The 27,029-nt window shown below is 41.4% G+C and overlaps 1 protein-coding gene and 1 pseudogene across 4 annotated transcripts; one reads left to right on the top strand and one right to left on the bottom strand.

Moving 5' to 3' along the window:
• Nucleotides 1-7,802: 7,802 nt before the first annotated feature.
• ZNF627 (zinc finger protein 627) lies at nt 7,803-25,396 on the bottom strand. Of its 4 annotated transcripts, none has more exons than XM_045546575.1 (4): nt 24,898-25,396; nt 15,554-15,680; nt 15,289-15,349; nt 7,803-10,895 (listed from the first exon to the last, which is right to left on the bottom strand). In XM_045546575.1, the coding sequence occupies exons 1-4, from the start codon at nt 24,898-24,900 to the stop codon at nt 9,659-9,661; spliced, it is 1,428 nt and encodes a 475-aa protein (XP_045402531.1). In that variant the 5' UTR covers nt 24,901-25,396; the 3' UTR covers nt 7,803-9,658. The 4 variants fall into 4 exon arrangements, with proteins under 4 accessions (XP_045402531.1, XP_045402537.1, XP_045402519.1 ...); XM_045546581.1 differs by having other exon boundaries at nt 7,803-10,892; XM_045546563.1 differs by lacking the exon at nt 24,898-25,396 and having other exon boundaries at nt 15,554-15,864.
• LOC123634872 lies at nt 11,593-13,440 on the top strand (annotated as a pseudogene).
• Nucleotides 25,397-27,029: the final 1,633 nt, after the last annotated feature.

Below are 27,029 nucleotides of genomic sequence, written 5' to 3'. Positions count from 1 at the left end.
TTTCAGACAAAGCTTAACACTCTCAGCCAACTGCCAACTGAAGACTCCCTAAACCCACCTGAGACTTAGAAACCCCTGCTTCAAGATAGCCTGCCTTTCAGGCCGAACCAATGCATACTCTCCATGCCCTGATTTATGCCTGTACCTGCAATTACTGTTTCTAAGAAATGTATAAAACCATATTGCAGTCCTGTCAACTCGGGAACACTTACTGAAGCCTGTTTGGTCTTCGCTCCCCACCTCCGGCTCTCCCGCCTCAATCATTCCTATTCAGCTCAGAATAAACCTCTTTAAATTATTTTACAGTTTATTTGTTTTTCCATTAACAAACTACAAAGACAGGGTTTTTCTAATGCATGAACAGATGTTCGCTCAAGTCAACTTATTAATTTTTAACAGTGCTTCAGTTTAATTTTTAACAGCAGAAAGTAACAACTGCGGACCCCACAGACCGCAGCCCCGCCCACGCACGCCCCCCGCACACCGAGTCGGGACCCCCCGACGACCCTCCCGCCGCCACCGCACAATCTGGGGCACGCGGGCTGCGGGCGCCGAGCCGCCCGGGGAGGGTCCCGGGCCGAGGTCCCCGCGCAGGGGCGGGACAGGACGCCCGGGGGCCCGGCTGCCGGCCCAGCCCCGCCGCAGGGGCGGGACAGGACGCCCGGGGGCCCGGCTGCCGGCCCAGCCCCGCCCCGCCGGCCGGAGGCAGCGAGGGCCGACTCCGAAACGGACCGCGGGGACGCCCGGGTCCCGTCACAGCCGGTTCCGGCCGGTTCCCCAGCCCCAGCTCCGCGTCCGGGGACGCCCGGCCCCGCACACTCACCATTTCGGGGCTTCCAGGTGTCCCGGGGTCTTTTCTAGGCTCCAGCTGCCAGTGCGGGTCACAGCGCGCGACAGAAGCTACGGTGGAAGCACCTGGAGCCTCTCGGAGCACCCAAGCCCGGACCCCGAGCGCGGCGGGCGCGACCCACACCGTACTGGAGAGAGGCCGAAGGTCGCCTCCGGTGTCCCGCGGTGCGTTTGAAGGGACAGTACGCAGGCCCCGCCCCAGCAGCCTGACTGAATCTTGCTGCAAGCCGCGGCCCCTGGAGCCTGCGTGACGGGGAAGCGAAGGGGAACGTGAACCCGCGGAGCCAGGCTGACAGGGTCTGGCCTCAGCCTCTCTGAGACCCGGCTCCTCCCTGCCCTGCTCAGAGAACGTTTGCATGTCGGTGGAACCTGCTCCGAGATTGTCACAGGGGCCTTCCTCACTCGAGGGGGTGTCCCTGCTTCCTCCTCACGGAGGACGGGGTCACAGTGTGTGCCGGGAATTCCTGACTCAGTGTCCAGCGGAGCGATGCCGTCACCTCAGAGCAGGAGATGAGCCCAGATTAGGCCAGGCCAGACTGGAACAGGACAGAGGGCCTGAAGTCCTCCTGGGGTCGGGAATTTAGGATGACATATGACAGGGCTTCTTCACATACTCCGCTATCCCCTCGCTGTGTGGAATCTCTCCCTCCTAAAGGCGGGACCTTCCTTTTCGGGACAGGAAACGCTCACCTGCAGTCAGTTTACCCTTCTGACCTAAATACTGTTCACTTCATAAACCCTTTCTCCAAGAGACAACCGAAACTATTTTTTCTCTGAGACTGGCCGTCATAGATTTTCTTCATACATGGAAATTACAGCCTGACTGCAGCGACCCTATGCATGTCGCAACCGAAATACTTTCCAGAAAACGGCCCCGGCTCCTGCTGTCCAATCTCAGAAACACTGAACCTCCCAACTGCATCTGCACGTGGGTCCCCTGCTGTCCAGTGCTCTGGGGCTTCTCAGAGTCCACACTCCTGCTGGGTCTGTCCTGGGCAGCTGGAGGCCCCTGCAGGGAGGGCAGGCTCCCCAGGGAGCCCGAAGGGAGCCCCATGTCCCTCACTTTGCAGCCTCCAGACTGGCCTCGGCTTGGGGCCACTGGCCTCAGGCTCTGCTGCCCACTGCAGGGTGTTCACCTGCTTCTTAAGAGGATAATGGTGTTTTAGTCCTTTCTTGTCATTAATATAGCACAAGCACATGTTTTATCTCCCTGAACATTGGAAGTAGCACTCACTGTTTTTCAATTTGTAGTTAAAACATCCATGGTGTAGAACAGAAAAATTTGGTGGGCAGAACTACTGTTTGTTTTGACTCACAAAACGTCCTGGGAGTATTTTGTTTGTTTCCCAGCCAACCTGTAGCACATGACTAAATTTCAGGTAATCTAAAGGTAATTTTGGAAAGTGTCCCACTTGAATGTGAGATTTTAGAAAGATTTATATTACAAATATAAGTAGTTTTTTGGAGATAATGTCAAGCAGAATATAGGAAACTGGATTGGACAGTGGCCAGAACAGATGGCACGAAACCTTTGGAAATCAGAACACAGCAAGAAATCCAGAGCCTGCCAGTTAGGCCCCATTTCATGCTGGTTGCACACCGCATGCTGATACCTATAGTTTCTTAGACTGTAGCTCAATATTTGTACAGGAGCAGCAATGTCTGCTCCATCGTATGTATTATAGAAATGTACACACTGGCTTTGATATGTTACCATCACGTTCCCAGCAACATTCCTAAATGGGGCCCTTTGAGTCTGGTTGGGAGGAAGCTTCATTCCTGTAAGCAGAAGTGGATATTCAACAATATGTCTTGGCCGGGCAGGGTGGCTCACGTCTGTAATCCTAGCACTCTGGGAAGCCGAGGCCAGTGGATCATTTGAGCTCAGGAGTTCGAGACCAGCCTGAGCAAGAGCAAGACCCCCGTTCTCTACTAAAAAAAATAGGAAGAAATTAGCTGGACAACTAAAAATATATATACAAAAATTAGCCGGGCATGGTGGCACATGCCTATAGTCCCAGCTACTCAGGAGGCTGAGGCAGGAGGATCGCTTGAGCCCAGGAGTTTGAGGTTGCTGTGAGCGAGGCTGATGCCACAGCACTCTAGCCCGGGCAACATAGTGAGACTCTGTCTCAAATATATATATATATATATATACATATATATATATATATATATATATATATATATATATATATATATATATATATGTGTGTGTGTGTTGTAAACTTCAGTTACAAAGTCTGAAGTTTGGAGTGAAACACCATTTATCTTTGGTCTGAAACTGATGCTTCTAGAGTGGAGTCCTAAAGAATGGCATCAGAAATGGAACTATAAAAACAGGAATGGGATTGTTATGATTATCAGGTGAAAGGTGTATAGGGAAGGGGAACAATTTTTTCTATTTGGCATCTGCTTTCAAATGTACTTCCAGTCAATAATTTCTAAAACCTGACCACCCTTTGTTCCCCTAAACATTATTGTTCTTCTAGTGGCTATGGCTCAAAACCTTGGACTCACTTTTGGTTCTTTTTTCTTCCTCATCACCTCACTAATCATCTGTAAATTGGGTATCTTGCCATTTATAGCCTCATTTTTCATGACATAGTTCAGGTCTTCATCTTCTATATATTATTGCAATAACCTTGTGGTTAATGTCTTTTTCTGTATTCCATACTACATACTGCTGCTATGTTATTATAATTGTTCTTTATTCATTTAGCTAATATTTATGGCACACTTATGTGTCTGGCCATTCATGTGAGAGAGACAACCAACTAATGAATATATGATTATGAACTGAATGCTCTGAAAGAAAAGAATTCTAGAACTCTCTAGAACTCTCTAATTCTAGAAGAGGAAGTAGCAAAGAAAATGAAGATCAGACAAATTTATGTATTTATTTTATTTCATTCATTCGTGAGACAGGATCTTGCTCTGTCACCGAGGCTGGATGGAGTGCAGTGACACAATCATAGCTCACTGCAGCCTTGAACCCCTGGGCTCAAGCGATCCTCCTGCCTCAGTCTCCCCAGTTGCAGGGACTACAGGTGCACACCAGTATACTCAGCTAATGTTTTAAAAATTTTTTTGTAGAAATGGGGTCTTCACCCAAATTTTACCACACCTACAAAGAACTGGTGCCTATCCTACAAAAGTTATTTCACAACATTGAGAAAGACGGAATCCTCCCCAACACATTCTATGAAGCCAATATAACCCTAATACCAAAACTAGGAAAGGACGCAACAAAAATAGAAAACTACAGACCAATATCCCTCATGAATATAGATGCAAAAATTCTCAGTAAAATCCTAGCAAATCAAATCCAGGTGCTTATCAAGAAAATAATCCATCATGACCAAGTGGGCTTCATCCCAGAGATGCAAGGATGGTTCAACATACGCAAATCTATCAGTGTAATACACCACATAAATAGAAGCAAAAACAAAGACCATATGATCCTCTCAATAGATGCAGAAAAAGCATTTGATAAAATTCAACACCCTTTTATGATAAGAATGTTTAACAAAATAGGCACAAACGGGACCTACCTAAAAATGATACAAGCCATATATGACAAACCCACAGCCAACATCATACTGAATGGGGAAAAACTGAAAGCATTCCCACTCAGAATCGGAACCAGACAAGGCTGCCCACTGTCCCCACTGCTATTCAACATAGTGCTGGAAGTCCTTGCGAGAGCAATCAGGCAAGAGAGCATAATCAAGGGTGTCCAAATGGGGACAGAAGAAATCAAACTCTCACTCTTTGCAGATGATATGATATTATATCTAGAAAACCCCAAGGATTCAACCAAGAGACTCCTGGAACTGATAAATGAATTCAGTAGATCTCAGGATACAAAATCAATACACACAAATCAGAGGCATTGATATATGCCAATAACAGTCAGACTGAGAACCAAATCAAAGACTCAACACCCTTAACGATAGCAACAAAGAAAATAAAGTACCTAGGAATACATTTAACTAAGGAGGTAAAAGACCTCTACAGGGAGAACTATGAAACACTGAGGAAGGAAGTCGCAGAGCACGTAAACAGGTGGAAAACCATACCATGCTCATGGATCGGAAGAATCAACATTGTTAAAGTGTCTATACTACCCAAAGTGATCTACAGATTCAATGCAATCCCTATTAAATTACCAACATCATTTTTCACAGGTATAGAAAAAATAATTTTATGTTTTGTATGGAACCAGAAAAGACTCCATTTAGCAAAAGCAATTTTAAACAATAAAAACAAAATGGGAGGTATTAATTTGCCAGACTTCAAACTATACTACAAGGCTGTGGTTATTAAAACCGCTTGGTATTGGCACAAGAACAGGGACATAGACCAGTGGAACAGAATCGAGAATCAAGATATAAAACCATCCTCATATAGCCATCTAATCTTTGACAAGGCAGACAAAAACATACTCTGAGGAAAAGAATCCTTATTCAATAAATGGTGCTGGGAAAACTGGATAGCCACATGTAGAAGACTAAAACAGGACCCACAGCTTTCACCTCTCACAAAAAGCAAATCACGGTGGATAACAGACTTAAACCTTAGGAGTGAAACTATTAGAATTCTAGAAGAAAATGTGGGAAAGACTCTTATAGACATTGGCCTAGGTAAAGAATTTATGAAGAAGACCCCAAAGGCAATCACAGCAACAACAAAAATAAATAAATGGGACCTGATTAAATTAAAAAGCTTCTACACAGCCAAAGTAACTGTCACGAGAGTAAATAGACAACCTACAGAATGGGAAAAAATTTTTGCATGCTACACATCCCACAAAGGACTGGTAACTAGAATCTATTTACAACTCAGGAAAATCAGCAAGAAAAAAATCAAACAACCCTATCAAAAAGTGGACAAAGGACATGAACACAAATTCAAAAGAAGACAGAAGAATGGCCAAAAAACATATGAAAAAATGCTCAACATCTCTAATCATCAGGGAAATGCAAATCAAAACCACAATGAGATATCACTTAACCCAGTGAGAATGGCCTTTATCAAAAAGTCCCATAACAAATGTTGGCATGGATGCGGAGAGACAGGAACACTCATACACTGCTGGTGGGACTGCAAACTAGTGCAACCTCTGTAGAAAGCAATATGGAGATAACTTAAACAGATACAAGTAGACCTACCATTTGATCCAGCAATCCCATTATTGGGCATCTACCCAAAAGAACAAAAGACATTCTGTGACAAAGATACCTGCACCTGAATGTTTATAGCAGCACAATTCACAATTGCGAAGATGTGGAAACAACCCAAGTGCCCATCAACACATGAGTGGATTATTAAAATGTGGTATATGTATACCATGGAGTACTACTCAGCTATAAGAAACAATGGTGATATAGCACTTCTTGTATTTTCCTGGAAAGAGTTGGAACCCATTCTACTAAGTGAAGTATCCCAAGAATGGAAAAATAAGCACCACATGTACTCACCATCCAATTGGTTTCACTGATCATCACCTAAGTGCACATTTAGGAATAACATTAATCGGGTGTCGGGCAGATGTGGGGGTGGGTGGGTGTATACATATACAATGAGTGTGATGCGCACCATCTAGGGGATGGACACGCTTGAAGCTCGGATTCGGGGGGGATAGGGGGCAAGGGCGATATACATAACCTAAATTTTGTACCCCCATAATATGCTGAAAAAAATGTTTACACAATAAATATGCCAATAAATCTTATAGAAATATATATATAACAAGAATATCATATTCACACCTAATAATTCCCTAATATCAATTGAAAGAGTAACATGAAATCTCATTAATTATATAAAAGTTAATTGTGAGAGGTAAAAGACTCCCTCCCTTTCATGTGGAATATGTAATGTGGAAATACACTTCATTTTGTCCATTAAACATAAGAGAGTGTAACATTGAAAATATTGTGACATTATCTGTAGCTGTGTCTGAAAGATAATTTCAGAATGAAAAGTCCACAGTTGCCAAAATAACTTTCGATTCTAAATTGCTGAAACTCACACATTGCAGTATTGCTTTTCTAATCTGATGGAGAACAGCATATGCCGTAGACAAAGTGTCCGGATTCAAATAGAACATAACATCACTGCCTTCCAAAAGTGGTGAACTTCCTCACTTATGAACACTCTTCGGGCCAGTGCTTCAATGTCCTCCCTGGGGTGATCCTTGGGGTTTTGGGAAGCATCAAGGCACTCCCACAGGAAAGGCCAATAATCAGGCTTTCAGCTGTGTCCTGTCATGTCCCTTACCCTGTGCTTCCATCATCCCTTACCCTTGATTGGCCATTCCAACACAGCCACATGCATCCTTTGGAAAATCACATTTGTGGTCACATTGATGGTAGTGTTTCTACTCTGTAGCAAGTGCTATTACTGTGGATTTGCCTTTCAAGGGAGAAAGATGAGGCAATGGTTGGTATTAGGAATATCCTACTCTGACACTGCCATCACTTCCTTGATTCACGTGACTCTTGCTACAATCTGACAGGCCATGAATCCACACTTCGCTCATGTGGATACATTATCTGGGCCTGGATATGTTATCTCCATACAGTCAGGGCTTGGTCATTGATTGCCGCTCTCCTGTTATACCTGGACTCTGAGGAGTTTCAACAAGGATTTTCTGGACACAAGGTTGCTGGATAATTTCAATGAACTGTTTGGACTGTTCCATGCCACAGTATAGATATAAAAATAACTTTTGCATGTTCCTTTTTGCTCTACAATGCTGGCATAAAAGAGCAGTTGACAAATTAGGATAAAGAGCATATTATTTGAGCAAGAAAGGCTTGACTGGAATAGTGATGCTAACTTCATTGTTTCCTAGGCTTGTATTCAGACAATTTACCTAAACATATTGGCCTCATTAGACTCATTAAGAAAATCTGTTATAAAGTACTACAATATTAACAGCTTGCTAAGGAATAAGCACATTTATATATTTTAAGTAAGGTACATAATGGAAAACAGTGTCTGATACATCATAGGAGATATTTCAGTGTTCAGGGAATAAGAAAGGCAAAAAGGAGTCCAGAAGTATGAGAGCTGTTGAAGAGAAACATGTCATATATCTGCAACATGAAACAATCCTCCTCGATGATTATGATGGATCAACACAAAAACAAGGGCATTCTGTAGCCATGCCTCTAAAATTGGCTAATATCAGGACATTATTAGTGAAAAAATATTTTTTAAATAAAAAGAGAACAAATTCCAAATCATAAAAAAGACAAAAATTGCCCTTTTCTCAATAATGTGACTGACTGGTATTTCTCATGACTTAGGTTTACCTCCACTCTATGCCTTCTCCCTCCTGGATAAGAACTATTGTGGTTACCGAGGATAGAACTAGGTTTACCTCTTCACTGCATACAATACAGAAAAATAACTTCCTTCCTTGAATAGAAAGGAATCAACCTAAAATAAGAACAAATCCTATAAGTAATTCTTCTGAGCACCCTATTACTGATACAGCACACATTCATTTATGGTTTGTGGTCATAATTATTACTACAATTTATTACACCCTTTTTGCAACAGGTATGGTCTTTAGCAAGAAGGCACACACAACAATATGATTTAACTTTTGGTATTATGAGTACATGAGACATTACTATCAAGATAAAAGTTGTAACTATATAAGCATGAAAAGTAAAATTTACATGACAAAAATAATTCCTGAAGTTGTATGCACATAATATGGACTTCATAATGTCTTACAAATAACTTGCCAAAATTATAAACTTGATCTGATCCAAGACTGAAAACAGCTAATAAACTATTTCTAACATGCACAAAAATCCTGTTTGAATAAAAAATATATATGGTTTTTAATCACATACAATCAAACATAATTGAAATTAAACTGAGACATTACATTCAGCTGTGATAGGAAACATCCACAGTCTTAAAGATATGAAGATGTTTAATTCTTACGTGAAAGTATAGGGTGAGACCAGTCACCATATAGAGGAACAAGGTCCCATCTAATTGGTTTTGATGGCAGCACTGTTGCTGTCATGCTGAATCAAGAACACAGTCATTACCAGTATGAACAAAGGTGCTTACTATACAAATTAGACCTTATATCAATTCACTTTATACAATAGGGGAGTCAGAGTATCAGAGAACATATTCCCAACCATGACAGTCTAAATTGGTTGCCTAGTACACACATTATAATGTCTGAAGAAAACCAGAGTGTAGACGGATATCCAATGTGGGGCTGGGCATGGTAGTGCACACTTCTAATCCCAGCTACTCAGTAGACTGAAGCAAAAGGATCACTTGAGGCCAGGAGTTCAAGGATATTCAGTGTGGGGCTTCTACAGACGTGTGGAAACCTACACCTCCAAGAAAATGGAAATCAAGTAGTTTTGAGGATATTCTTCATTGGCAAGCCAAAGAATCAGGAAAAATGGGCTGGAAGTACGTATCTGTACAGCCTGCATGAATCTAGCTGTCTCCCTGGATGGTGTCTCCAAACCGTAACTAATGCCTTCTTCACTTCTGACTTCCAAATCTCATGGAAGATAGTTACTGGTGAATTGTATCAAGGAATCATAAATGCAATGGATCCTGGGAAATTTGGTTCCTAACACTACCAACACTGACATAAGATAATCCAGAGATCTAACTCTAACTCTAGATTTTACTGTTCTATCACAAGTCTCTCTTAATTGTAAGCTGATTATCTCTTACCTCTCCCTCCACTGTGAATCTTTTCATGTATTCAAAAGAAACTGAGAAGAAGGCTTTCCCAAATTTCTTACTTTCATAGGGTTTCACTCAGTGTAACTCCTTTCATGCTTACAAAAGGAACTGGGACAACTGAAGGGTTAGGGTTAGGGTTCTCACAGGGTTTGTCTCCAGTATGAGTTCTTTCATGTATTCGATAGTAAGTGGATCGACTGAAGGCTTTCCCACATTGCTTACATTCATAGGGTTTCTCTCCAGTATGAGTTCTTTCATGTATTCGAAAGTAACTGGAACGACTGAAGGCTTTCCCACATTTTGTACATTTATACGGTTTCTCTCCAGTGTGAATTCGTTCATGTTTTCGAAAGGAACTGGAACAACTGAAGGCTTTCCCACAATCCTTACATTCATAGGGTTTCTCTCCAGTGTGCGTTCTTTCATGTATTCGAAATGAACTGGGGAAATCAAAGGCTTTGCCACATACCTTACATTTATAAGGTCCGTTGCCAGTGTGCTTTATCATATGTCTTCGAACACTTGCAAGACAAGTCAAGGCCTTCCCACACTCCTTACATTCAAAAAGTTTCTCTCCAGTGTGAGTCCTTTCATGACTTCGAACAGAACTGGCACATCTAAAGGCTTTACCACATTGTTTACATTCATAGGGTTTCTCTCCAGTGTGAGTCCTTTCATGTATTCGAATGTACTTGGAACAACTGAAGGCTTTACCACATTGCTTACACTCATAAGGTTTATCTCCAGTGTGAGTCCTTTCATGTATTCGGATGTAACTGGAACAACTGAAGGCTTTACCACATTGCTTGCATTCATAGGGTTTCTCTCCAGTGTGACTTCTTTCATGTATACGAAATAAACTGGGATAATCAAAGGCTTTCCCACACACCTTACATTTATAAGGTACACCACCATTATGTGTCACCATGTGTCTTCGAATGCTTACAAGGGAAATGAAGGTTTCTCCACATTCCATACAATCATAGGGTTTCCCTCCAGACTGAGTCCTTTCACGTACTGGAAAGGAGTGGCGATAATTGAAGGCTTTCTCACACTGCCTACGTTTATATGGCTTCTCTCCATATTCATGATACTCATTTGGTTTCCTTCCACTGTCAGCTCTGATGTGCCCATTAAGGGATGAATGACTCATGCCAACTTCTCCACACGCACTGCTTCCAAATGGTTTTACTGCAGGAGGAGTCTTCTTGTTCAGAACGTGATCTGGAATCTGGATGAAGGTTTCTCCACATTGACTACCTTCCTTACGTTCACACAGTCTCTCTGGAATATGACTGCTGTAAAAAATAAGAAGCACATTATTAATGGTGTATTTATAAATGATTTTATATTTATTAATAGGTATTAGACTTATATTTTTAATATTATCTGGGAAAGTATAGGTTTTATGCCCTGTCTCAACTGTTTGAACATGAATGCACTAAATGCTGCAAGATGTCATGACCATACCTATTATCAAAAAATGGTATTCAGGCTGGGTGCAGTGGCTCACACCTGCAATCCTAGCACTTGAAGGCTGAGGAGGGAGGATAGCTTGAGGCCAAGAATTCAAGACCAGCCTGAGCAACATAGTGAGGCCCCGTTTCTACAGAAAATAGGAAAATTAGCAGGGCATGGTGGCATGTGCCTGTAGTCCCAGCTACTCAGGAGGCTAAGGCAGGAGGATCACTTGAGCCCAGGAATTTGAGGTTGCAGTGAGCTACAACAACATCACTGCACCCTAGTCTGGGCAACAAAGCAAGACCCTGTCTCAAAAAAAAAAAAAATATATATATATATATATACACACACACACACACATATACATATACATATATATATTCCTGTAAGGTTTCTTAATACTGTCTACAACCAAACTATTTTGCAAATACTGAATACCTATGTCTCACTTAACTATATATTTTTGGGAAAATTTTCCAATAAAAAATAAATGTGGCTCAGAGCAGCTGGTTCGGCTGGTTCTCTGAGGCGCAGGAATTAAGATGGCATCTTTTACTCCAAGGAAGAGGAAGCAGCATTCTTTGAACTGTGAAAGCCTGTTGTCAGATATTCCATCAAAGAAATCAATTTTGCACTTCTCTGAAAATCTATTTCCATCACCTAATAAGAAGCACATTTGTCAGAGTGATAAAAATGAAGAAAAGGTGCATCGCTCTCAATAAGGCCATTTCATCTTAAGTCCACTCAAAATAGCTGAAGAAGATAGACTGCCACCTGCAAATCAAGATTCACCACTTAAATCTGCTGTGTCCACTGTATCCTTTTACAACAACAAAAATAAGTTGTACCTCAATCCACTGGAGAGAAAGCTAATAAAAGAGAGTAGATCCACTTGTGTAAAAACTAATAATGAAGATAAATCTTTTCCTGGTGTGACAGAAAAAATTCAGGGAAAAGCAGTTTGCTCCAAGAAGAGGAAGAAAACACCACAGAAGAGTTTAACTGCTAAGTGTCAACCAAGTTACAAGCACATCAAGCCTGTATCAAGGAATTCTAAAAATTCTAAGCAAAATCGAGTGCCCTATAAGCCAATTATGGAGAAAGAGAACAATTGTTATTCAGCTAAAAATAATCCTAATGCTCTTTGAGTTTTAAGCCAAAAAATAAAACCACAGGTTACACTCCAGGGTGGAGCAGCATTTTTTGTTAGTAGAAAAAAATCCTGTCTTAGAAAAATTTCTCAGGAAAATAAGCCATCACTGGAACTCACCCAAGAGAATAAATCAGTAGTGACTGAAGATTCTAATGTAGAGACTGTCAGTGAAAGAAAAACTTTTGAGACAAGGCAAATGCCAAAGTGCTTATTACTGGAAAGGAAATTGAACATTGAGCTACTGAGTGCAAGAAGTAAAAATGAAGACAAATCAATAAAGGATTCGTCAGATGGAGTAGTTTCTTCAAGGGAATGTAAAGTAGATAAAAATAAGTCTTTTTCTTCAGAGGATTCTCTTGGTGAGAACAAGACAATGTCTCCCGAGTCCATCTATCCCATCTTCAATGTCTTCAGTCAATACAAAAAGATCTCTAGCTGAAGAACAGTCTTCTGTGGGATCCATCATATGTACTAACGTCTTGAAACAGACCAATACCCAGAAAAATACTAATGCCAGAGATACAAATAAAGAATCAAAAGACCAGCTCATCATTGATGCAGGTCAGAAATATTTTGGGGCTACTATGTGTACATCTTGTGGCATGACATATAGTGCTTCCAGCCCTGAAGATGAAATGCAGCATGTTCAGCATCACCACAAATTTCTGGAAGGAATCAAATATGTGGGGTGGAAGAAAGAACGAGTAGTAGCAGAGTTTTGGGATGGGAAAAGCGTGTTGGTCCTGCCACGTGATCCAAGTTACGCTCTCAGAAAGGTAGAAGATGTCTAAGAACTTGTTGATAATGAATTGGGCTTCCAGCAAGTTGTTTCCCAGTGTCCAAACAAAACCAAAACTTTTCTCTTTATATCTGATGAAAAGAGAATAGTTGGATGTTTAATTGCAGAGCCCATCAAACAGGCCTTTTGTGTCCTATCTGAACCAACTGGCCCAGAATCCCTAAGCTCTAAAGAATGTCCTAGGGCTTGGCAATGTTCAAATGTACCAGAACCTGCAATCTGTGGGATAAGTAGAATCTGGGTTTTCAGATTGAAGAGAAGAAAGCGCATTGCTAGACGACTAGTGGATACTCTCAGGAATTGCTTCATATTTGGCTGTTTTCTCAGCACTGATAAAATAGCATTCTCTGACCCAACACCAGATGGCAAGTTATTTGCAACCAAGTACTGTAACACCTCTAATTTCCTGGTATACAATTTTAATAGTTAAAGCCAATTTCAAATATAAAACAGTTACTGTGTGGATAAGTTCAGAAATTATCTAGGGATTCAAAGAAAAGGAAATTCTTTCGGTGATGTATTGATTAGTAGTATGAATCTTTAATTATAAAACTTTGTAGCTGTAACAGAAAAATTACTTCATTCCTGTGTAAGAGTATTAACAAAGCAAGGTGTTTTCTACAGAAATGTGACCTGGTCTTCTGTTTTTTTAGGCTTTTTGTTTGTTTTCTTGTTTTTTGTTTTTTGGTTTGTTTTTTTTTCATTTAAACAGGTTTATTTTGAGCTTGAATGTGTGTGATCAGCCCGGAGCACATTGCCTCAAGAGGTCTTGAGAAAATGTACCCCAACCTGGTTTTTTATAAAGCACACCTTTAGACCAGGATTATCTCATGCCACATCAGAAGCAAAGAGGCAAATTTAAACCCAAGCAAAAAAATTTCCATGCTTAATTTTTAAAGGTAATTCCTGAATTCTATACACAAAGTTCTCGCTTTATAGGTCCTTCTCTACAGCAGCTCAGTCTGAATATATTTAGAAAGTATTTTGAGTTTCTTATTTGTAACAAGAAAAGATGGTAAGTAAAGAGTAAGACATCCCATATCCACTTATGTAGAGCAGAATTCCATGGCTTAATGTTTTAATCTTTTTGAAAATTAATCGAATATACAACTGTCATCAAATTTAATTAAAATTATAATTAACTACACTATTATCATTTCATTGATTTTTGTTGCATGAAAATACTGATAGTGCTACTTTAGGAATTTGTTACTAGGAATTGATGTCATTAACAAAATGGATGCCTAATGTGTTCAGTTTCATTTTTGTATTTTTTTACTTGTTTAAAATGCACCTTCTTGTTCTGAGACATCTGGCAAAAAATCTTTACAAAATGTATGGTCACAGAATCAGGGTTAGTAAATATATCTAGGCTGGTGGACCAGAGAATATGATGACATTATGTAACTACACCTAAATGTGTGCAGATTTTTCTGGTAAAATTCTTTCATGCTTACTTTGTAAAGCAAAAAAAAAAATTATTCAGATTGTTTGATTCTAAAAAATCATTTACTGTCTGGCAATAAGACTCTAGGTGAGTAGCTTTCCAGGTTGTCACTCTGTGTAGAATCTGCTCATCTGCAATCTTTTTGCCTGTAAGTTAACATGGTTCCAAAATTTAAAAGCCTAGTTTCCAAAAGGAATGTAGAAGTGTTAAAATATGTGTAATAATGCAAATATTTTAATACTATTTTCTGCATTGCTGTTCTTTAAAATTCTTTAAAAACTTTATTTAAAAATGTTTATTACCTATTTTGTTTGCTCAGTGCTTTTGTGATGAATCAATTAAAATTCTTTTAAGTAAAAAAAATTAAAAAATAAAAAATAAATGTGAAGCTGGGCTTATCTGTTTTATTTGCTTGTTTTTAAAAATATCTGAGGCTGGATGCGGTGGCTCATGCCTGTAATCCTAGCATTCTGGGAGGCCGAGGTGGGTGGATCGTTTGAGCTCAGGAGTTCGAGACCTGCCTGAGCAACAGCGAGACCCCGGCTCTACTAAAAATAGAAAGAAATGATCTGGACAGCTAAAAATATATAGAGAAAAAAATTAGCTGGGCATGGTGGCACATGCCTGTAGTCCCAGCTGCTCGGGAGGCTGAGGCAGTAGGATCGCTTAAGCCCAGGAGTTTGAAGCTGCTGTGAGCTAGGCTCATGCCACAGCACTCTAGCCCGGGCAATAGTGCGAGACTCTGTCTCAAAAATAAATAAATAAATAAAAATATCTGACCTTCTACAATTCTCTTGAGGAAATCTGCTTTCTTTTGTGAGTGCAAATTACCTTTGATTTCTCCTGGGATTTTTGTAGTTATCTTCAATGTTCTGATCTTCCCATTTTTCTCCTAAAATGTAGACCCAGAAACGTCATTATTAATTAGCACAAAATATAGAAAATCATTACACTCTATGTTGATGGTACACTGTGGCCATGACTGATTTATTAACCAAAGTATTCCCTTTCCACATGCCAAATCACTGAACAGCACTAACGAGCAAGAAGCACTTGTTCTCTGATTTACTAAGGGAAGGAACATTGCCATCCTTACCTATAGAGGCCAGGTTCCTGAAGGTTTCTTGCATCACATCTCTGTACAGATTCTTTTGGTAAGGATCCAGCAAAGCCCACTCCTCCAGGGTGAAGTTCACGGCCACATCCTCAAAGACCAGTGAATCCTGAAACATCCCACATGTATAGAGGAGGAGGGGTAAGACTGACAGCACTAGGGACCTATTTTTTATTATTAATAAGTTCACATGATGCTGTGGATTCCCAACATTTATTCCATGACTTGGTTATAAGACTTACTATCTGTCCACACTCTTTTCTATAACTAGACTAGAACTGAAGTATTTAGTAAAACAACAGCAGAATAGAAACATGCCTCTTGTTGGTGGGTGCATAGGTGCATGGGGCACCCCAATGTCTCTTTGTACAATGGGTCTATAGCACCCGTCATAACAAAGATATAGTAAGTAGCATGCAGAGAAACATTAACGTTAGCAGTCCTGAGACTGTATCCTTAGAAATGCTTGTTCACAAAGCTTGAACTTTGATAGTATCTGGAAACTGGATTTTGGACAGGATCCCATCAACCTAAATGACAAGAGAGTCATAACTTACTGGAAGAGAATCCCATAGCAAACTGCCTGTGGGAAGCAGTACAGGGATAGGAAAACCCTAAATTGTAACTGGTGAATTACGGAAGGCTGAGTGTGGACATGTTTAAGACGTAAAAATCCAGAGGGCCCAGTCTTAGGGAGGTCCTGACTAATTTATGAGCTTTACCTCTAGAAACTCTATCAGTTCTCACAGGGAAAATTAGAGAAAATCACTTCCTCTTTCCAGCAGAAGGAGGGAAAGAGTAGCCATTATGAAATATGCCTAGAGAATTCTGTTCTTCTTAAGTACTGCCTTCAAAACAAACTATTTCCCAAAAGCCTACCAACTGCGATGTTACAAGAGCCAAACCTCCTGGGGCAAGGGGAATATCTAATTCCATTCCCCTCTATCCTTCCTGCCTCAACAAAGGAGGGGTGAGGATGAGAAATACTTATGAAAGTCACAACACAGGGACACAGGCTTCCTAAAATGAGGCCAAATTACAGGCCAATGAAATGCTTCCCATCTCCCCATACCTCACCTCCACATCAGCAGGGCTCCTGTATACTAACAGGGACGTACAACTGAAAGACTGCCTCACACCATATTAAAGAACCAACTAATGTGGTGACATGAAGTGGACAATTACTAGGAACACATATTCTACCAAGACTGATTCATGAAGAAATAGAAAATCTGAGTAGATCCACAAAGAGATTGACACAGTAATCAAAATACCCCCAACAAATGAAAACCCAGGACCAAATAGTTTCACTGCTAAAATCTACCAAATATTTAAGGAATAATTAATACCAATTCTCCTAAACTCTTCCAAAAAATTAAAGAGGAGGGAACACATCCAAGTTCATTCTATGAGGCCAAAATTATGCTGACAACAAAGATATACAAAGACATAACAAGAAAGAAAAAAGTAGACAAATGGCCCTTATCAATACTGATGCATAAATCCTCAAATAAGTACTCAGTGGTACAGTAATCAAAACAGCTTGGTGCTGTCATAAAGGCAGGGTTATAGACCATTAGAATAGAATACAGAGCCCAGAAAGACACCCACACATAAATGGTAAAATGATTTTTTACTAGAGTGACCATATTAGTCAATGGAAAAAAATGACACTTTTCAAAAAGTGGTGCTGGGATAACAGAATATCCACATGTTAAAAAATGAAGTTGGAAGGCTGGGGGTGGTGGTTCACAACTGTAATCTTAGCACTTTGGGAAGCCTAGGCAGGAGGATCACTTGGTCTCAAACCCCTGGCCTCCACTGATACTCCTGACTCAACCTCTCAAAGTGCTGGGATTATAGACATGAGCCACCATCCTCAACACAGTTACAGATTATTTTGTTCCTTTTCCACTCCCATTGCTTCCCTTGACTAGCATGTTTTTAATAATGGGCAAAAGTTCTGGAAGGACACCTCACCCAAGAAGATATAAAGATAGTAAAAACAACAACAACAACAAAAACCCAACCCAAACATATGACAAGATGCTCAGTGTCATATGTCATTAGGGAATTGCAAATTAAAACAACAATGAAGTACCACCATAAACCTACTAGGGTGGTTGTAAAACCCAAAATACTGACACCACCAAATGCTAGCGAAAATGTGGAGCAACAGGAACTCTCATTCATTGTTTGGTGTGAATGGGGAACACTACAGCCACTTTGGAAGACAGTCTAGCATGCCCTTAAGAAGTTACGTATGGCCTTACCATATGATTCAGCAATCACACTCTTAGGTATTGACCCAAATGAGTTGAAAACTGATGTCCACACAAGTCTTCACATGAACGTTGTTAGCAGCCTTATCCATCATTGCCAAAACTTTACTCACTGATCAACTTCAATGAGTAAATGGATCAAGAACCCATATTCCATACAACGGAATATTATTCAGTGATAAAAAGAAATGAACTATCAAATCACAAAGACAGAGAGAGACCATAATGTATACTCTATGTAAAAGAAGCAAGTCTGAGATGGCTCCTCACAGTATGACTCCAAGTATATATTAATAACATTCTGAAAAAGGCAAAACTGTAAATCCAATAAAAACATCGGTGGTTGCCAGGGAATAAGGGGGGTAAGGAGATAGAGGGAGCGGAGGAGTGATGATTAAGTGGAACACAGGGATTTGAAACTCTTCTGTGTAAGACTGTGATGGTGGATACACAATACATTAATTTGTCAAAACTCACAGAATTGTCCGACACAAACAGCAAACCCTAATGTAAAGTATGGACTTTAGTTAATACATCAGTTCATCAATTCTCATCATCAACAAATGTAATATACTGGTTCATCAATTGTAACATACACTACATGCAGTCAAGATGTTAAAAATAGGGGAAACTGGCCAGGTGCAGTGGCTCATGCCTGTAATCCTAGCACTCGGGGAGGCCGAGGCAGGAGGATCGTTTGAGCTCAGGAGTTCAAGACCAGCCTGAGCAAGAGTGAAACCCCGTCTCTACTAAAAAAATAGGAAGAAATTAGCTGGACAACTAAAAATATATATACAAAAATTAGCCAGGCATGGTGGCACATGCCTGTAGTCCCAGCTACGTGGGAGGCTGAAGCAGGAGGATTGCTTGAGCCCAGGAGTTTGAGTGTGCTGTGAGCTAAGCTGACGCCACGGCACTCTAGCCCAGGCAACAGAGTGAGGCTCTGTCTCAAAAAAAAAAAAAAAAAAAATAGGAGAAACTATCAGCTGGGGAGAAAAAGAATATGGGAGCTCTATATACTATCTGCTCAATTTTTCTGTCAAACTACAACAGGTCTAAAGAAAAAAGACTATTAAATAAAGAAGCAAATAAACTACCATTCCATGGAAGATTCATGATTGTGTAAAACAGAAAGCCGACATATAATATTACATATAGGATGGTATCATTTATGTAAAATTATTCAAATATAAAATACAATGACATAGGGATGCACAGATTAAAAAACTATAAAGAAAAGAAAATTATCTCATAATTCACAACACTGGTTCCATAATAATTTAGGTTCACTGTGCAATTGTTTTATGTATTTTCTACATATGTAATGTTTTTAGTAATTTCCAGAATGTAAACTCAAAACATAATAAATGTCAGTGTATTTTGAATTACAAACAACAACCCACCAAATGTAAATTTTTAGAAGATAACATGACCTAATAAAACTAATCGCTATTAAAATTAATTTTCTTAAAGTCCCAAAAAGTCTAATGAAGAATATACAATTATAATGCAAAAAGTATACATTGAAAGACATCAAAGAATGAAAATTCTTTGGAAATGGCAAGACGAAATAAATCCTTAGAAAGGAGACTGAATACTACCATGATGTAACCTCATCAAAATAGTGTTTTATTAAATTCCATGTTGGCTGGGCACAGTGGCTCACACCTGTAATCCTAGCACTCTGGGAGGCCAAGGTAGGGAGGTTGCTTGAGGCCAGGAGTTCAAGACCAGCATAGGCAACATAGCAAGACCTCCATCTCTACAAAAGGTACGAAAATTAGCCAGGTGTGGTGGTGCACACCTTTAGTCCCAGCTACTTGGGAGGCTGAGGCAGGAGAATTGCTTGAGCCTAGGAGTTTAAGGTTGCAGTGAGCTGTGATCACACGTAGCCTGGACAACAGAGCGAGACCCTGTCTCAAAAATAAATAAATAAATAAATAAATTCCAAGAAATTCACAACCAGGTTTGTTTTGCCACTAAAATGTTTTTTAAAAAACATACTTTTAAAAACTGAAACAGAAGATAAATGACTAAAAATAGCCAAGATGTTGGACAGAACACAGAATTGTTACGGACTGAGTATTTATGTCACACACAGCCCTACACCCAAAATTCATACATTGAAATCCTAACCCCCAATATGATAGCATCAGAAGGTGGCATCTCTGACAGGTAATTAGGAATAGATGAGATCATGAGAGTAGAGTGCTCATGAATGAGATTAGTACTCTTATAAGAAGAGACAGGAGAGCTTGTATCTTCTCTCCTCTCTGCCATGTGAGGACACAAGAAGATGGCCATCTACAAATCAGGAAGCAGGCCCTTACCAGACACCTGATCTGCTAGAACTTTGAACTTGGACTTTGCAGCCTCCAAAACTGTGAGAAACAAATGTTATTTAAGCCACCCAGTCTATCGTAATTTGATATAGCAGCCCAAAGTGACTCTTCAGCACTTCTCCTAACAAACATCCAGGCTTTGAAATCTACACTAATCAAGACAGAATGCTATTAGCAGAGAGATGGGCAGAAAGACCAAGGGAAAAATAACAAATTCTAAAAACCAAGGCATCCATTTAAGGTACATGAACCATGACAAAGCAGTTGTCCTATGGAATAAAGAAGTATCCCAAAAAGGCACACTGTATACATCCACAACCAAATCCCCTAGAGCCCTGTCAGGATAGAGCTAGAGTTTATAATAAGTCTCTTGAAAAAGATCTCAAAAGCAAATTAGAAAAAAAAAAAAAAACTTGTGTAAGACAAAAGCAGAACACTTTCAGAAGACACAAGCAAATGTTTATGACTTCACTCACAGTAGGGAAAGTTTTCTTACATGAGAAAACAAAGCAGGCCCCAAAGGAAGACACTGACAAACTCAACTCTGTGCAAATTAAGAACGGTCCATCAATATGTAGAATGGAGTAAAAAGATAAACCACAATCTGGGAAAAAATATGTCCAATCCCCACAAATGAAAAAGGAAGACTGTTCGGAGTATGTTAAAACAAAACGCCCAAAAGCAATTAATTCCTACAAAGGAACTAAGCATGAGAAAATGACTAGATACTATTTCACAGAAGATGAAAGACCACATAGGAAAAATACTCAACCAATAGAAACCAGTAAAAACCAATAAATAATCACGTGGAGATTACTTAATACTAAATGGACAAAAATAAATGAGTTAGATAACTTCAAGTGTTGGTAAAATATTAGAATAAACACACGTGAGAAAGATGAGACAGTTAATTCATACATACAATCTATCATCATTTCTAGTAAATCTGAATTTATTCATAGTCTACAACCCAGAAATTTTTCCCCAATGTGTAAAAAATTGATGACACATTATCACTGGGGACAAAAACAAGAATGACATGGTCAAAAAATCTAAAGTAAAGCTGAAACATCCCAAGTCCCATAAGCAGTGGAATGGGTGAGTAAACTGGGTGAACCACAGCCTCAGACAGCAGTATGTGTGTAACAGAGGCAAAAAAACACACACAAAAAACCTTTCAGCATAATATTAATGATATATCCATGATAATATTAACGTACTAAAAATTCAAAAAAGAAAACACCAAGCAAAACTCAATTTCATGATACATAGATGGTAAAACTATGAGATAAACCAAAAAAATGAGGATCTGGTCATCTGTGGGTACAGAAAGGAGGTGACATCAGGACACACCAGAACTGCCCAAGGCCTATTTATTCACCTCGGTGGTAGGTCCCTGGTTGTTTATATTCTTATTAATTAAATGAAGTATAAAACAAATTATTTTATTTCCAGATCTTTGCTTATTCAGACCTTATCACTCAATCCACTTAGATTTTCAACAAAGACAGTAAAAATATGACACCGAAATCATGGAATAAAATTCTTGAATGCTTAGGCAAACGGAAATTATATGGCAGCAAGATGCTATAAAGGAATCAAAAGACAAACGGCTCAGAGAAGCAGCTGATTTCACCCACAGTTCACAAGAGAACTCACATTCAGAAGATGACACATGTGCTCAAGGTTGGGATCAGCAGGCAACTCCCAACCCCCATCATGACCCCTCTGAAGATGGGCTGACCTCAGGGTAAAACAGTCTCTGACCTAGGATCTGATTTTGTACCCTCCATCCTGCCCTCTCCCTGCCACCTTCTCTTTCTAATCTTGTTTACTTCTCCCTATCAAAGAAAACCCTCTTCTGCTTAACCTTGGAGATGCCTGCAGATCTTAGACTTGGTGCTTTCGGTCTTTTGCAGTATTCCTGCAAAATGAATTATGAATTCATTCTTTACCTAAATCCAGATGTGTTTCATTTGACAATTTCTAGGAAACAGCACCAGGATAATAACAATTACAACCTCAGACAGGGTATCACCCCCAACCCCATCTGCCTGTGAGTGCCCAGCTTCCCAGAGCTCTGAGCTTCTCTCAGTATAAAGGGCTCCTCCCAAGGTCGCTGTGAGTAGCTGAGACACCAGCCGGGAGACTCCCCAGGAAGAACCAACTGGGCCTGCAATGAGATCCCTTTGCAGGCTCAAGATGGGCCTGAACTTGCAGCCACTGGCCTCAGGCTTCTGTTCCAGTTCAAAGCTACTCACTTTTAAAGGAGAAAATGCCCAGTGTTTAAAAAATCCAGCAAAATCACTCAAACTCAGTTTTTATGTTTATACCAGGAAAGGAAATTATAAGGTATTTACATTTCATACCTCAACAGAAAAAGCAAAACTATCTATCCTTTTCAGACACTAAACATGTCATTTAATTATTTCCATTATAACAAATCATACGGTAAACAATTATATGTGAACACTTCTAGGAGTTTCCAAGTCCCATCCCAGATGATTTAGTATCAAACTCAGCAGAGGAACTGATGTTTTGGTGAATCCTTGTAACTCACTAATTTATCTACCATGTTTAATTTGTGGGAATGTATTCATTTTTCTGCAGCCATAATAGAAGGGAGTTTTACCCTATTTCTCTTCCCTGGTAGCATTCCCAAGACTAAGCCCTGGCATTCCACTTGAAATCACCCCACCAAAAAAGAACAGACGTGAGAAACTTACTACACATGCTCTGGAGAAGAAGAAAGGTAAATAAGAATTTTTAACAAATGTAATCTAAAACTTGATATTTAAATTTTTTTCTGAAATCCACCTCTTTTGAAAATTTTATCTTTCAAGCTCTACTGATAAAGCACATTGATAGCTATTTAAAAAGAAAAATCTGAAAAGTGCAATAAGTGAACAAATCTTTCCCAGGGGACAAGCTCAGAAAGGGGTTAGTGCTGACTAGGAAGAAAGATATCTCTGACTCAAGTGTCAGATCAACTCATCCCATTATGGGGGACATCCTCCCACCCCATCCTGCTCACTGAAGGCCCCACGGACCACCCTGCTAAGACACACTGCGTGGTGCTCCTCTGTGTGCAAGTACATTTCGCTTTTCAGGTTCTTGCACCACCTCAACTGGGTGGGTTTTCCTGTCCTTTGGGATGGTTTTTCTTCCTTCACGAGTGTGAGAGAATCCAGAAGGCAAGCATCATATGCCTTTCCCCTCAATACCACCATCCATTTGGCCACCAATGTATGCCCAAGGCATGGAAGCTGAGCGCCTCATGGAGCTGGCTATTGAGATGAAGGGTGTATCAGGAGACTCCTGCCACTCCAGGACATCCAGCTGCTCCCCTGAGAGGCCCCACTCTCAGGCTGTCCCCTGGGAGGAGTGACCCAGGTTTAGTGACTGACATTCACTAAACCCTCCAAGAGACAGAGCAGCTGTGGGCACCTTGTGTCAGACCAGACAGTTCTGAAGCTCAGGACTAGGAAAAGACAGAGTGTGGGCTAAGGGCACATCACCCTGTGAAGTTTCCCAAGGGGAACCTGAACCCAAAGACATTCCAATAAGGTGTCTGCGTCTAGGAAAGATAAAATGAGGAGAGGCACAAAGATTTTTTTAAAGCAAAGTGGCAGGTGGTTATTCTCTGCTTTCCTATCATGCGAAATGTTCAGAAAGAGAAAACAAATATTTTCCAAACCCATCCATTGCTTCTTGAAAAAAATGATAAAACAATGAAAATACTCTGTCTGTTAGAAATGGACACTAAAGGACAAATCGTTGATAATGTTGTGAATCGGAGAGGGGAAGTTGGCATCTGGGAATGTAGGGAAGGAAATGGAAATTTAGGATTTTATTGCAAGCCCTAGAAGAGTTAGGCTGGGGGAACTGGGGATTTGACACAGGGGAAAACCAGTCCCCCTGGGAAAGTGTTAAAAATAATTAATTGGGAGGCAATCTGATGAAGTGGCCGTGGTTTCCGATTTAACGAAACCAAAATCGAACTCAAATGAAATTCTAATAAATTGCCTATTTATAAAGATACGAAATTTAGACCTAACAAACCACAACCTCCAATTAACCCTTTTGACTACACAATCAAAAAATTTCCACCAGGCTAAACCAACGAAGGCCTCACAGTAAGCAATGAAGTGTTGAACTGGGTTTGCTTCCTCATGCACCTTATAAAAGCCTTTCCTTCAAGGCTTTCCAATGGGCCCTCAAACCATGACTGGGTGTTTCTCCTTCGTGAATCGCTGCTTGCTGAAATAAACTCTTTAATTTTTAACACTGCCTCAGTTTAATTTTTAACAGCAGAAGGGAGTGGCTGGGAACCCCACAGGCCGCAGCCCCGCCCACGCACGACCCCCACACACCGTCGGGACCCTCCCCCGATGACTCTCCCGCCGTCACCGCACAATCTGGGGACACGCGGGGCTGCGGCCGCGGAGCTGCGCAGAGAGGGTTCCAGGACCTGGGCCGAGGTCGCCGTGCAGGGACGGGACAGGACGCCCGGGAGCCCGGCTGCCGGCCCAGCCCCACCCCGCTGGCCGGAGGGACCGAGGGCCGAGCTGCGCCAGCGGCGACTTGGGTCCGCAGACTCCGGAGAGGACCGCGGGGAGGCCCGGGTCCCGCCATAGCCGGTTCCAGCCGGTTCCAATCATCCCTCCTCCCCGCCTGGGGACGCCCGGCCCCGCACACTCACCATTTCCCGGCTCCCGGGGTGTCCCGGCGTCCTCCCTGCGGCTCTCACGACCAGTGCAGGTCACGGCGCCACTGAAGCCACAGCAGAGACACCCGGGCCTCCCGGGGAAACGGAGAAGGGAGCCCGCGGGGGGCGGGCGCGAGAAACAAAGGCTTGATGGGGTGGTGCCAGGCCCCGCCCCCCTCTCCGGGGGCGCCTCTGATTAGACAGTTCGCGGGGCCCCGCCCAATTCCCCTGATTGGATAGTGCGTCAGGCCCCGCCCCCGAGGTCTGAGTGACGTGAGAAGCGATCGGAAACCAAGCTGTGTGAAGCTGCATTGACAGGTTCTAGCCCCTGCCCCTCAGTCCAGGCTTCCTCTCCACACCCGCCGCAGGGGTATTTGCATTTAAGCAGAACTCGCTCCTCCTAGCTCCCCAGACCGGGCTTTGTCGTCTTCCTGCACCCAGTGGGCTCTTCCTTCTTCTTCTTGGACACGAGGTCACAAGGGTGTGCAGGGAATTCCAGACTCACTGTGCAATGAATGGAGCCATCATGTCCTTGCTTCAGAGCAGGAAGGGAGTGCAGACCGGGCCAGGGAAGACTGGGAAAGCCAGATGTCGTCCAGGGATCAGGAATGTGGGATGAGGCATAGCAAGGAGGACACACCCTCCTGTCCCTGAAAAAAACCTGCACGTGGAAAAAAGGACATTGTCTGTGGGATGAGACCCGAAGAAATGTATGGCATAAAAAGTCAGGTCAGAGGATTCATGGAAGATGGCAGAATAGGAATCAGTGACAATGTGTCTTCCCGCTTAGAAAACAACTGCGCTGGCAGGAACTGACTGATGTAGCTATTTTGGAACTGTGGAGTCTATTGAAACTTTACAACTTCTAGGAAAAGGATTGGTGGATAAATTGTGGTTGGTTTTGGTCAATTTCAACTCTTAGTTCAGTGGCAGCTACCCATGCTTCCCTCACAGCTCCATAGCAGGCAGCTATGCCTGAGTTCCACCAGCACCTTGCATGCAGCTTTTGGGGCCAAAGTGGGCAAAAAGGACCCTGTCATCCAAATATTGGGGATCTCTCCTCTGCTTGTTAATAGCTGCTTCTGAGCAGAGAGGTGCAAAGAGGCAACTGGCCATTGTTGTTGCATCTCCCCCCATTGTTAGAAAGCCCTTTCCTCCTAACAAAAAATAAAAGGCACTAGTAGCCCTTTATATCATCTGATGTGGCTTCCAGTTGATGTGAAAGGCTGATGACTTTTATTTTCTCCCTTAATTTATTGCTTTTCATGCTGGGAGCCAGACATTGAAGATTAGGTTATTCAAAAGCAAGCACACAGGCCAGTGCAGTGGCTCACGCCTGTAATCCTAATGCTCTGGGAGGATGAAGTGGGACGATCCAGAGGATCGCTTGAGGTTAGGGGTTTGAGACCAGCCTGAGCAAGAGTGAGACCCCGTCTCTACTGAAAAATAGAAAAATTAGCCGAGCATTGTGGCAGATGCCTGTAGTCCCAGCTACTCAGGAGGCTGAGTCAGGAGGATCGCTTGAGCCCAGGAGTTTAAGGCTGCAGTGAGCTACAAAGACGCCATTGCGCTCTACCCAGTGTGACAGAGTGAGACTCTGTCCCCCCCCCCCAAAAAAGTAAGGCCATTTAAATTACTGAGTATTAGGAGTAAAAGAAAAACAAGTGAAGGAAAGGGAAGAGAGCCCAGGAGATCTGTAGGATGCCACCAAGAAGATGCAGGTGTCCCAGAAGAAACATAGAGAAAGAAAGGGTAAAAAGACTACTTGAGCAAATAATGCCTCAAAAGTCCCCTACTGTCATGATGTAAAAAGATCTATAAATCCCCAAATCTCAACTCAACCAAAGTAGCATAAACTCAGAGACCCACAGCAAGACACATTATAGCAAAACTGTCAAAAGACAAAGAGAGGATCTTAGAAGAAGCACAAGAGTAGCAACTCATCACATACAAGGGATCGTTGATGAAATTATCACCACATTTCTTATCAGAAATCTCAGAGACCAGAAAGTAATAGATTGATATATTTAAAATGGTGAAAGGAAAAAAAGAAAAAGAAAAGAAAAGAACAGTCAACTGAGAATTCTATACCCAGCAAAACTGTCCTCAAAAAAATGAGTGGGATA

Source organism: Lemur catta, chromosome 1 (assembly GCF_020740605.2).
Source record: "Lemur catta isolate mLemCat1 chromosome 1, mLemCat1.pri, whole genome shotgun sequence".
Taxonomy (NCBI): Eukaryota; Metazoa; Chordata; class Mammalia; order Primates; family Lemuridae; genus Lemur; species Lemur catta.
This window is presented reverse-complemented; position numbering and strand designations above follow the sequence as displayed.